Source organism: Lactuca virosa, chromosome 8 (assembly GCF_052849685.1).
Source record: "Lactuca virosa cultivar CGN04683 chromosome 8, Lactuca_virosa_CGN04683_v6, whole genome shotgun sequence".
NCBI classification, from domain to species: Eukaryota; Viridiplantae; Streptophyta; class Magnoliopsida; order Asterales; family Asteraceae; genus Lactuca; species Lactuca virosa.
Genome location: NC_136433.1, coordinates 181,542,623 through 181,554,805, shown reverse-complemented (window position 1 = coordinate 181,554,805; position 12,183 = coordinate 181,542,623). Strand labels below are relative to the sequence as shown.

Genomic DNA, 12,183 nt, shown 5'->3' with positions numbered 1-12,183 from the left:
AAAATCGATAGGGACGTATATTCTTTTTAAATAGTAATCACGTTAAATGTATTGTAAATATGACAGGTGCAAGAAAATTGCCCTAAAAGATAAAATCTTAACGTGACAGAAAGTTAAAAGAAAACATTCTAATAATGGCCAAGTATCTCAATGATTTTCAGTTCGGGGTCGGGGTGTCGGGTGGCGCTGAAGCCGTATTACATAGCGCCAACAGAGTGTTGAGTGAACGCCACAATGACGGGTCTCTTTCCATGCTTACTGTGGACTTCTCCAATGCTTTTAACCTTGTTGACAGATCCGCATTACTTCATGAGGTCAGATTTAGGTGCCCTTCTATATCCTTGTGGGTAGAATTCCTATATGGTCAAGCAGCAAGGTTGTATCTAGGGGACACGCATATTTGGTCTTCTACTGGAGTTCAACAAGGAGACCCCTTGGGACCACTTCTCTTTGACCTTGTGTTACACCCGCTCTTGCATAATATTAGAGACAATTGCAAGCTTCTTCTCCATGCATGGTACCTAGATGATGACACATTTATTGGAGATTCTGAGGAGGTGGCCAAAGCCTTAGACATCATTAAGGCTATTGGCCCAAAATTGGGCATTCAGTTGAATATCAATAAAATCGAGCTCTTTTGGCCCTCGTATGATGGAAGGAAGCTGCGTGAGGGGCTATTCCCGGTTGGCATCGGGAGGCCGTCATTGGGGGTGAAACTTCTTGAGGGAGCTGTTAACAGAGATGCTAGTTTCATTAGGAACTTAGCCATAAAGAGAGCTGAAGGCGTTGTGAATTTGATTCGCCTTCTTCCACAATTGTCTGACCCGCAAAGTGAGCTCCTTCTACTTCGGTCTTGTATGGGTATTGCTAAACTTTTCTTTGGGCTAAGGACGTGCCAACCCGTTCACATGGAGGAGGCGGCGTTGTTACTCGATAATGGATTACGCAGAGCGATTGAGGACATTGTGGTTTGTGGTGGCTCCTTCTTTGGCGACTTACAGTGGCGACTTGCTTCCCTACCCATTCGGTTTGGTGGTTTGGGTTTATACTCGACAGTAGAGGCTACCTCATATGCTTTTGTTGCCTCAAGGCCCCAATCTCGGGTATTGCAAGACCACATCTTACGAGATAGTGGCATTTATGGTATGGATTATGATTATGCTTGTGCCTTAGATTCTCTTCGTAACAAACTTCCGAACATTGACCTTAGCAGTTTTACTACTAAGGACATCGCCCCCCCTAAATCCCAGAATACACTGGCGAGTGCCCTTTTTAGTAAAACTATCCAAGATATGGAAGTGAATTTTAATATGACGGCTTGACAGAAAGCAGTTTTCCAGTGTTTACGTGCACCACATGCTCAAGATTTTCTTCTAGCTATCCCTATAGATGGGCTTGGCCAACATATGTCTCCGGTGGAGTATCGTACCATCCTCAAATATCGACTCATGATTCCAATATTCCCGGCCGATGGAATATGTCCGGTGTGCCGAAAGGCATGTTTGGACTCTTTCGGCGAGCATGCAGTTCATTGCAAAGAACTCTCGGGGTTCAAATACAGCCACGATATGGTTAGGGATGTTTTGGTCGACATATGTAAGCGTGTCGGGGTTTCCGCCAAGAAAGAGGCTCCTGTGAATTTCCTGACTGACCCGACAGAAGGAAGGTCAACCCTTAGACCGGCTGACGTTTTGATTTTTGGATGGGTTGGAGGGAAACACACATGTGTGGACCTTACAGGAGTATCCCCTCTCGTAAGCTTGAGGGCCGGGGGTTTCACGGCGGGACCGGCTGCATTAAAAGCCGCTACATGCAAGATCACCAAACATGAGAAACCGTGCATGGAAAATCAACACGCGTTCATACTATTTGCATTTGATACGTTTGGTTTCCTTGCGCCGGATGCGGTGGAGATTCTTAGTAGACTACAACGGATCATGCATAGCAATGTTATATCCCCTAGATCTATAGATGTAGTCTTCAAAAGAATTGGTTTTACCATACAAAAGGGCTTAACGGCGCAACTTGTTGCCCGTTTGCCTTCTCATTCGTTGCATGATAATAACTAAAATGTATTGTGGGCAAATCATGATTTTGATTCTTCGAATAACTTATGAATGTAATAATTATTAAAAAAATAATAATAAAGTGTTTAAATTAAAATACCTCTGTTCTAATAAAAATAAATTAAAGAAAATTTGTGACGCTAAACTAAATTCATAATATAAATCCACTAATTAAACCCAGTCGATGGGGATGAACTTATTTTTGGCTGATTAATTGTGATGTCAACAAACACTATTTTTGTCATTTTCATTAATTATTAGACACTTTTGTTTAGTTTTTATAACCACCATAGCTGTCGTTCAAGAGATAACTACACCAAATATCGCACATATTTCCATTTTAGCCATCGTTGATCATAATTCAATCAGTTGACTGATTACAACAAGACTCTACTTAAAAAGCAACCAATTCCGTGTTCTACGTTTCTGTATACGTCTCAGGTGTTTACTTAATTGTGTGTGTGTATGTGTGTGTGTGTGTGTGTGTGAGAGAGAGAGAGAGAGAGAGAGAGAGAGAGAGATGAGGAAGAAGAAGCCATTGCAAATGGTTGAGAGCAGTGTGAAGATCATGTTGTTGATAATTGGAGCATTAGTGACCATAGCTTTTTATTATATCAACATCAACAATAATGAAGAAGAAAAAGCAATTCGTCCAGCAGTCATCTACGATACTTCTGTTTACGATTCATTAGAAGGATGTGATTTGTTTTCTGGAAAATGGGTTCATGACAACGACTCATATCCTCTCTATAAAGACTCTGATTGCCCCTATATTCGTGGTGATTATGCTTGTGGACAATATGGAAGAATGGACTCCAAGTATCAACAATGGAGATGGCAACCCCATGCTTGTAACCTTCCAAGGTATATAAATATGTATAATATCTATGTTCTTTTCAATCTTTAATTATCGTGATACAAATCTATATATGTTCCATGGATAATGGTTTTTGAAATGATTCATGAATTATGTTTAAAATATCGATAATGAATTGAATTTTATAAAATTAATGTATTATCACATCAACAATATATTTTTCTACAATCTACTATTTAATTTCTATAAACTAAACTCTATAAAACCCAATTCAACATATTTTAATAAAATAAATATTTAAAAATTAGTTTTTTCTCCATTGAAAAGTTTAATTATTACTCCATTAAACTTCAAATCTATTGAGACACGTGAAATGATGGTTCACTTTCACAATTCTATGAATTCTATTTTTTTTTTTTTTTTTTTTGTCTATGAATACTTTTTTTATAGTTTGTATAAAGCAAGGTTCTAAAAAACTCCAAGGCTTGTATGTGCCGTCAAACTTTACCAAAACGCCGCCTTGACTCATATATGTGTATAATAATGAATAATAGTAGAAAATACATATAAAAATATGAATTATATACAAAATTGCCGCCTTAAGTCACGTCTTACAAACGACGTGGCTCGCCAAAGGCTCGGAAAAGCTTGAGGTTTGACATTGCCGTCAAGTCACGCCTTACGTTATTTAGAACCTTGGTATAAAGTGTTCATTCTAGAGAACAATGTCTTCTTATAAAATATTAAAATATTTAAAGTATTTTGATTAGTTATTATTTAACTATATATATATATTGAATCAAACTTTTGCAATTATTGAAGACTATGGATTACATTAATGTTTGATAGATGAGCTATAACCACTCCATTATTTAATTATATCAATATATTAGTCATATACTTTATTAGTTATGGGCTTTTTGAACCACAAAATGTTTGTAGAAATAGATTCTTGTCGTAAAATTTAAGTAAATTTTTTTTTGAACCACTGTTGTAAAATGACATGAATTACAGAGGAATGAATTTTTTTAGAGTTTAAAGAACTTCTATATCCTTCTTTTTGGAGAAAATAATCAAATCAATATAAAAAAAAATCACTATATATTTTTTATATTTTTTGTGTTTTAACTATTATATTCCAGTTTTATTAATAAAAATCATTCAAGTTTGAAAAAGAAAATTAATAGAAAGTCAAAATAGCCAGAAATTTTTATTAAAGTTTAATGGTTTAGTGGTTTAGTTGAAACTAAACTTTAACATCAAATATTTCGACCACTACTATATAAAAGCAATCAATTTGCTAAAAAAATTATTATTACCGTGTAACCTGATATATAACAGCTATAACATGTTAAAATGGTCGATAATATAAATTGTCAGACTTGACCTTGACCGATTTTTATAGATGGAAATGAAAAATAATGGTTAAATCGTAAATTTGATAAAATATAATGGTTTTTATGTATTTTGCTAATTAGCAATGATAATAGTTTCCATTCATTAGTAAATAACTACCTGCTAGAAAATAAAAGGTAAGGTGGATTAAAAAGTTTGCTTAAAATAAAATGTTGTATTCTACCGATACAACCCAAAAATTTTAAAAATATACTACTTTTTCATAGAACCAAAGAAGAATTAGAATTTCAAGTGATATTGAATTCGTAAACTTATTGTTTGGTTGTTGACCTTGTGTAGATTTGATGCCAAAGATGCTCTTGAGAGGCTGAGGAGTAAAAGGGTAATTTTTATTGGAGATTCAGTGAATAGGAACCAGTGGGTGTCAATGGTCTGCATGCTTCAAGCAGTCATCCCTCTTGGTCGAAAGAAGATGCAAAAAATTCATGGTGTTTCCTTGTTCACCTTTAAAGCATTTGTGAGTAAATCTATCCTCACTTATATTGCTTGACAAGAAATATTGTTATTCATTGTTTGTTGATTATATCGATGCCATAACTAAAAATAAATCAAATTTTAGTTAGAATTTAGCTTAATGAGTTCAAATGCTTAATGAGTGAAATTTAATAAAATTTTGAAATGGGCCAAAGGATGAAAAACACAATTACATTCATGCGTTGCTTTATTTCCTCACATCTTAAATCTATGGGTGTACATATGTAGATCTTAAACCCAACGATATTTGTTTTCATATTTTATCTTCTTTATGTTCGTTCCATTATATTTTATCTATTTTTAGAATATTTCTAATAATGAGCACATACAGGATTATAATGTTTCGATTGACTTCTATTGGTCTCCGTTATTAGTAGAATCCAATGGTGACCACCCATCAAAACACAAAACGAATGAACGTATAGTTCGTATCAATTCCATAGAGAAGCATGCTACAAATTGGATTAATGCTGATATATTAGTCTTTAACTCGTATCTTTGGTGGAGGATGCCCACAGTAAAAATATTGTGAGTGTAACTTCTAAATGCAACACTAGTCTTGTAGTTTTTGTAAAAGAATTCTAAGATAAAGTTAGTATCATAAATAAGTAACGAACTATTTTTTTTAAAAACATTAATGTTTTAAAAAAGTACAATGATGTTTAACAAAGTATTTGTTTTATACACAAAATACCATTGAAAGAATGGTATTTTGTGAAGACAAAGTTCTAGTTATTTACTTCCTTATAGTATATTTTTTTAGAAAATCGTATTTTGTGATAAACAATATAATTTGTTATTCTTTTATGACATTAACTTTTTAGAGTATTGTTTTTCATTAGGAACGGATCATTTGAAGACTCTACACAATACGACATAGTTAACAACCATAATGGTTACAAAATGGTTCTGAAAACATGGTCTAATTGGTTGCATAGCCATATCAATCACACAAGGACCCGATCATATTTCATGAGTATGACTGCAACACATCACAAGTAATGTACTAAAAACTACTTTCTTCAAAACAGTTACCTAAATTTTTTGCTATGTGTGGATATTTACAGTTTCATTGTAAATTTGTCTTCAGAGGTGTAGAATGGGGCATGCAAGATGATCAAAACTGCTTAAATGAAACTGAGCCAATAATGAAAGATGAGTTTTGGGAAAGTGGGTCTGATTTGAAAATGTTGATGATACTAGAGTCATCTTTGAACAAATTGAAAACAAGAGGGGTGAATGTGCAAATGATGAATATAACACAATTAACACAATATAGAAAAGACGCGCATCCTTCAATTCACAGATTGCACTACTCTCCGTTAACGAACGAACAACTTTCCAACCCTTCAAGTTATGCAGATTGTACACATTGGTGCCTTCCGGGTGTCCCAGATGTTTGGAATGAGTTACTCTTGGCTCATATGCTTCGCAAACATATATAATTTAATTCTTTTAGATAGGATAGTTTAATCATTTATATTTATCAAAAATTATTTTTAATACTATGAAATGTAAATTTGACTCTTTTTATATACATGAATATATCTTTGAGTTTTTAGAATAAATTATGATTGTATGTTCATGATCATTGTGCTATTTATTTTAGATGATTTCTTTATCTACATGTAACCTATTAGTCAGATATTTTATATGATCTTCACAATGATATTTGTTGTGTTCTATATTAACATGTTTAATTCATGAACAATTTCATTATTCTAAAAGTTTATAATCGGTTATAATTGTGGGAACAATTATGAAGTAAGACTAATATGAATTGGATTGGTTGACTCTCATCAAATGAAAGTAGGCAATGGATTGCAATCAAGATTCATAGATACTTGTCAAAGAACTGATATTGAATGGACCCGCATCAAGATCACCTCACAGATCTTTTCCGTGGGTGATACTTGATACAAAGGTATTATTTTCGTATCCTTTATACTTGAGATACATAATGACACTTAAATATACCGAGTGTTATGCTTTGATGTGGTCAAACGTTTATCCTTAACCGGAAAAAGTCATTATCAGGTGTAGTGTGAACTATGCAAGAGGCTTATGTAGTCAAGATGAGATTTGTTCATCTTATATGTTGAGAGTTAGACATCTAACGCACGTTACCCAAAGTTGAACACCAATTGAGATTGATTACAATCCAAGACTCATGTTCAACATAATGTCTGTAACAATGGGATAACTAATAAACTTACCTTATACATCAATTGTAGTTTTGAGCTTTGGGAATTAGATGTTAAAGAATGACATTCTTCGTCATGTGTTATTAGGGCAATGAAATGTTGGTATGCGTTCACCATTGTCTATATCAATTTATGACGAGTCTTGTGCAAGTAGGAGATTGAGAGATCTTTATGCCCAAGAGTCATTATAGAATGATATTGCTAATGACATATGATCTTGTAGGGTCATACGTTATAACAAGTTACTACTAATTTTTTATTTATTAGAGTAGTTTTGATCATTAATAAATATCAACACTTGTATTTAATTGGAAAAACATTATTTTATGAAAATAATATTTTACAAACATTGGGTATTATTGTTTCTAGAAAATAATAATAATAATAATAAAGAGAACAAAAATTAGTGAAATATGACATGGTATGATTATTAATGTTTTATACAACATTTTGGACACTTAGAGTAACCACTTAGTTAGAACATAACTAACTAGTTATGAGATGGAGTGTTTAACACTTTTGGGCATTGACTTTTGTCTCCAAAAGGCGTATGTTGAGAGAAGCAAGCAAAGGCTCGCTTGTTGTCTTTCAAGTTAACATTCGTGCTTGTCCTTTTAGTGCTTTGACTAATAGATGGTATGACCTCTTGGTTCTCTTATGTTGGTATATAATAGAAACTAATTAACCAAAAACTAGTACATTTTTTATCACTCTTTCTCTCCCTCTTTGGCTACCAAAATTTGAGATTTGCAAGCCTTAATCCCTCTATTCTTCTTATTGCAATTTTGGTGCCAGAATTAAGAGCTTATATGTTTCTTCTCCTTAAGCATATTTTAGTATATGTCTTCATGGCTTAATAACAACATATATACGAGTGAAAACTAGCATCTTTAGTGGTACTTCCTTGCTTCGAGGATACATGTAGAGAGCTTCTTCTTTGGAGTTTCATATCATCTTCATTAACTTCCTAATTGCCAAAAGGAACCAAAGTCTTTAAATGTTGTAAACTCTTTCCTTTCTGTGGTTGTTTTAATCTTTCTAAGCTTTGAAAAATGATCATTGGTGGGTAAAATGGGTTTAGTTTATTCAAATCTAAAACTGCTTTCGTTGCTAATCACATCATCTTTGACACTATAATTAGACTATTTTTGAATAAAATCCAACAAACATCACTAACGTTCATAAAACAGTGCCACTTAATAGCAACAAATTAATGTTGGATTAGGTGTCTAAGCCCATAACTATAATTGATATACTTGAATTGATAGTAGCACGGTCATTTTGGGTTGCCCTCATAACTAGCAATTGGACAGGATGACTTTTGGAGAGAGAGATGTTGAATTTATCATTTGATTAATAAATTGAAATAAATGGTGTGTTAATATATTATGAGAATAATATATTAATTATAAATAGCAATATTTAATTAATATTTAATCAGAAATTAATTGGAATTCATTTTTGGGATTAAATGAATTAATTAAAAGTGTAGGGCTAAAGTGCAATTGTTCAATAGTTGAACAAGAGGCATTCTAGAACCATCCTAGAGCCTTGGATGTTTTTCCATGGTTCTAGAGGATCTAGAATATCTAGAATATCTAGGATTATCCTTGAGGATAATTAGGAAACCAGATACATACTAAAAGTAAGATAATGTTATTTTATTGTTTTGGGACTTATCTAAGGTTTCTGGGTACACTATATAAAGGCCCCTAAGGCTCATATTTTCGTATAAGCATTCTTAAAGAAGCTAGGGCCAAAATTCTACCTCTCTCCTCTCTCGTCCTCTTGCTTAGTTTGGGTGTGAACCATTAGAGGCGTGACACTTGTGACGCTTGCTCTCAAGGTTTCAAGAAAACTAAGATTTTATTGTTATTACTATATAACAATTAAGGTAGGTTTTCTAACCCTAGATGTTAATTTCGAAAATAATATAGGATTCCTAGGGTTTTCCAATTGATATTCAAATGTTGTATGTTCAATTAGAGAAAACATAGATCTTCAATTAGGGTTGCATGCACACATAGTTTTTTGTTTGTTATGCTCAAAACCCATCAATTAACTCGGTGTCAAAACTCTAACTGTTATATAATAATCAATGAACTATGTTTTTATATAACACCCGTTTCCCAGAATGGATCGGTGGATGATATATAGGAGTAAAAGGCATGTTTTTTTAGAAAAAACATGTGTCACGACGTGAAATGAATGGTGTTGCGGCGTGGTATACAAAATGAATAATACGTAGTTCGGATAGTCGCTACGACGTGACATGAAGGGTGTCACGACGTGGCGAATGCTACAGCCCAAGCCCATGATTTTTAGGGTTTTCTCCATATTTAAGCACCTTTTAACTTCAAGACAGGGCATCCTTTTTAGCCTCCAACCTCTCCATTTCGAAAACCCTAGCCTCTTTGAGTGTTCTTGGTGTTCTTGGCCATTGGAAGACTCATTCATCATCTTTTTGTGTGGAGCTTGAAGACCAAGTTTCTTGCAAAGTATTTTGGTGAAGAGCTCAAGTGTAGATCTAGCTAAGGGACTTCATTTCTAGACCATTGTAAGTATAAAGTTTCCATCTTGATCTTTAGTATGCTAGATCTTGTAGATTGGTCATATTTTCCCCTTTTTGTCCTTTTAGTCCTTGTGACCTTATTTTTTGGAGTTGAGTGAAGTGTTTTGGTCCTTTTGGTCCTTGTGAACTTGTGTTTCTTGCAAAGTGTTTTGGTGAAGAGCTTGTGTCATATTTTTGGTGTTGGAGTTCACTCAACTCCAAAACACCTCTGGAGTTCATTATATCGCCTGATAATATTGATAGACTGGGAAAGTTTGCATTTTGATCTTGTTCTTGAAGCAACGCATGTTTTGGGAAGGTTTTATGCTATTGTTGGACTTAGGGTTTAAGATCTTGTCTTGAGGAGAGGTCCTAATGGATAAAATTGGAAACTTTATCCATTTTTTTTAGAACGGCAAATCTACACTACTCCTAACTACTCCTAATACCACCTATATCTCCAATGAGACTTGAACCCTCAACCTCAAGGAGGGAGGGCAAAACCCGATACCGCTGGGCTAGAAGCCCTTTGGTAAACTTTATCCATTAAGTCATTGTGAAAGAGTAGATATGAAGTTTTGGACCTTAATCTGTATTGATTAAGCTCTTAACGGAGTTTTGGAGCAATCTGCCAGTTACCACGACGTGGCCAGGGGATGACCACGACGTGGCAAAGTCCAGATTCATGATTGTCTTGTCCTTGCATCCCCATGATGTGACCAAGGAATGGTCATGATGTGTCATTGATTTTGGCATTTGTTGGTCGTTGACTTTTGACCAGTTTGACTTGGGATCAAACTTGGAGGATTTGGGTTATTAATTGAGGATTCCTTTCTTTTGGTGATTAGTCGGTTCGCAGGTTTGAGTAGTGAAAGGTGCAAGAGTGTTGTTGTGCTTCTTCGGTTCTTTAGTCTAGGTGAGTTTCTCAGTATGCCATGTATCCTATTGTATATAATTTGCATGGTATGATAGAGGTACTATTAGAGTACAAGTATGTTAGTGTCCTAGGGTTGGTCCTTGTTATGCTTTGCAGTTTAGAGGACTTATAGATTTTGTATGTTAGACTGGTAGGGTCTTGACTGTTGATCGTATGATTCTGTTTGGAGGCATGTTTTGCAGGGTAACTAAGGAAGGCAAGTTGCCAAGGGAATGTACTATATTAGTTATGCATGTGTTTATGATATATGGTTATGTGGTAGTGTATGTAAAAGATTGAATTGGATAGCCTGAGAACTCTTGGTCTAATACCTGGTTGTGATGTTCTTGTCTGATTGTTCGCTCTCGGGTCGATCATCTGTTCGACTGTCTATCTGATTCCTGACTACATACGACTTTATGTCTTGTATGGAAGACCAGGATGTGGACGTTTGGTTGGGCACATTACTCTGTGGGCGAGACCCGTTATGTATGTTGGGTGGGACTCGTTATGCACAAAAGGGAAGGGCCCATTATATATGCTTGGGCGAGGCCCGTTATGTAAAGTTGGGTTGGGCCTATAAACTCATGGGATGGGCTTGTTGCATATGATTCATGTATGTGGTTAGGAGATTTGGTTGCTCGGTGCTAGAGTCGCGATCGTGTGTGGATGCATTGTATTTATGATGGAATATGTGGTATACGTGGGAACTCACTAAGCTTTATGCTTATAATTGTGGATTAAACATTTTTACAGGTCCTTCGTGCGAAGAGCTCGCGCAGGACTATACACACGCATTGAAGATGTTCATTTCCACGTTTCTGTAAATTTAACTCTGATAGTGTATGGATTCAATCAATCAAATGTTATTTAATGGTTTTTGAAGCAAATGTTTAACTGGTTATTCTATTTTGAAAATAAAAATAAAAAATCTCTTTATAATTTTCGAGACATTACATTTTATTTTAGAATCAATTTTTTGATCACCACCTATCACCCAAATTATTTAATAATCCATTGCCTTCTTTATCGAAAGTATATATTAAAACACAGTCCTTTTCATTTTCATTATCATTATGATCTCTCTAAATACAATTTCACACAGGTGTGAGCTCGGTGAACCGGTGCCAAATTGAAAGTACCGGGACCTGAAATTTCCAAGATGAAGGTATCTCATTTTCAGAGAGAGAATCAGGCTACACAGAAGGGGGAAAGCCCTCCTACTGAGCAAGATCATTAATTAATATTAATAAGGAAGCACTCAACTTAGGGCAGCCAGTCTCACTTCACACAACACAACGCCTTGCTATTTGCATTCATCCTTGTAACTTACCGAAGCGAGGATCTCATGCTATCATTGAACGGCTACCAAACTGCCATACTCAGGTAACTGGTCTAGGTTCCAAGTACATCAACACCCCATAGCTACTTAGGGCCGTAACGCAATAAGGCTTTTCGCTCTAGTTGGGCAATGCAAGGAGGCCTCTTTCGCCATTCTTTCTAAATGAGAAACTTTTATTAGTTCTCCCCCTTTTTTTTGCCTTCGGCTATTACCAGCTGGCAACGCTTGGCCCAACATTGGATTTGTTTGAAAACAATACAACCAAGGTGGCGTTCATTCAATCAAAGCTTTTATGCCCTAGTACTAATGACTCTCTTTGGAAAAAAAAGGAATGCAGGGAACAAGTCTTTCCTTTCCACTGGTTCTTGAAAGCTCTCAGTCCCCGCTTCTCCCATAT

General features: G+C 35.0%; 1 protein-coding gene across 1 annotated transcript; it reads left to right on the top strand.

The window, feature by feature from the left end:
• The first annotated feature begins 2,321 nt into the window (after positions 1-2,321).
• LOC145134651 (protein trichome birefringence-like 34) lies at positions 2,322-6,364 on the top strand. Its single transcript, XM_079069497.1, has 5 exons — positions 2,322-2,930; positions 4,579-4,756; positions 5,105-5,301; positions 5,616-5,771; positions 5,864-6,364. The coding sequence occupies exons 1-5, from the start codon at positions 2,587-2,589 to the stop codon at positions 6,216-6,218; spliced, it is 1,230 nt and encodes a 409-aa protein (XP_078925623.1). The 5' UTR covers positions 2,322-2,586; the 3' UTR covers positions 6,219-6,364.
• The last annotated feature ends 5,819 nt before the right edge of the window (positions 6,365-12,183 follow it).

Bases quoted from the DNA above. Each gene is read 5' to 3' on its own strand.
- LOC145134651 (XM_079069497.1), top strand. From the start codon at position 2,587: ATGAGGAAGAAGAAGCCATTGCAAATGGTTGAGAGCAGTGTGAAGATC. The intron at 2,931-4,578 runs GTATATAAATAT...GACCTTGTGTAG, and splicing joins CATGCTTGTAACCTTCCAAG to ATTTGATGCCAAAGATGCTC. The intron at 4,757-5,104 runs GTGAGTAAATCT...GAGCACATACAG, and splicing joins TGTTCACCTTTAAAGCATTT to GATTATAATGTTTCGATTGA.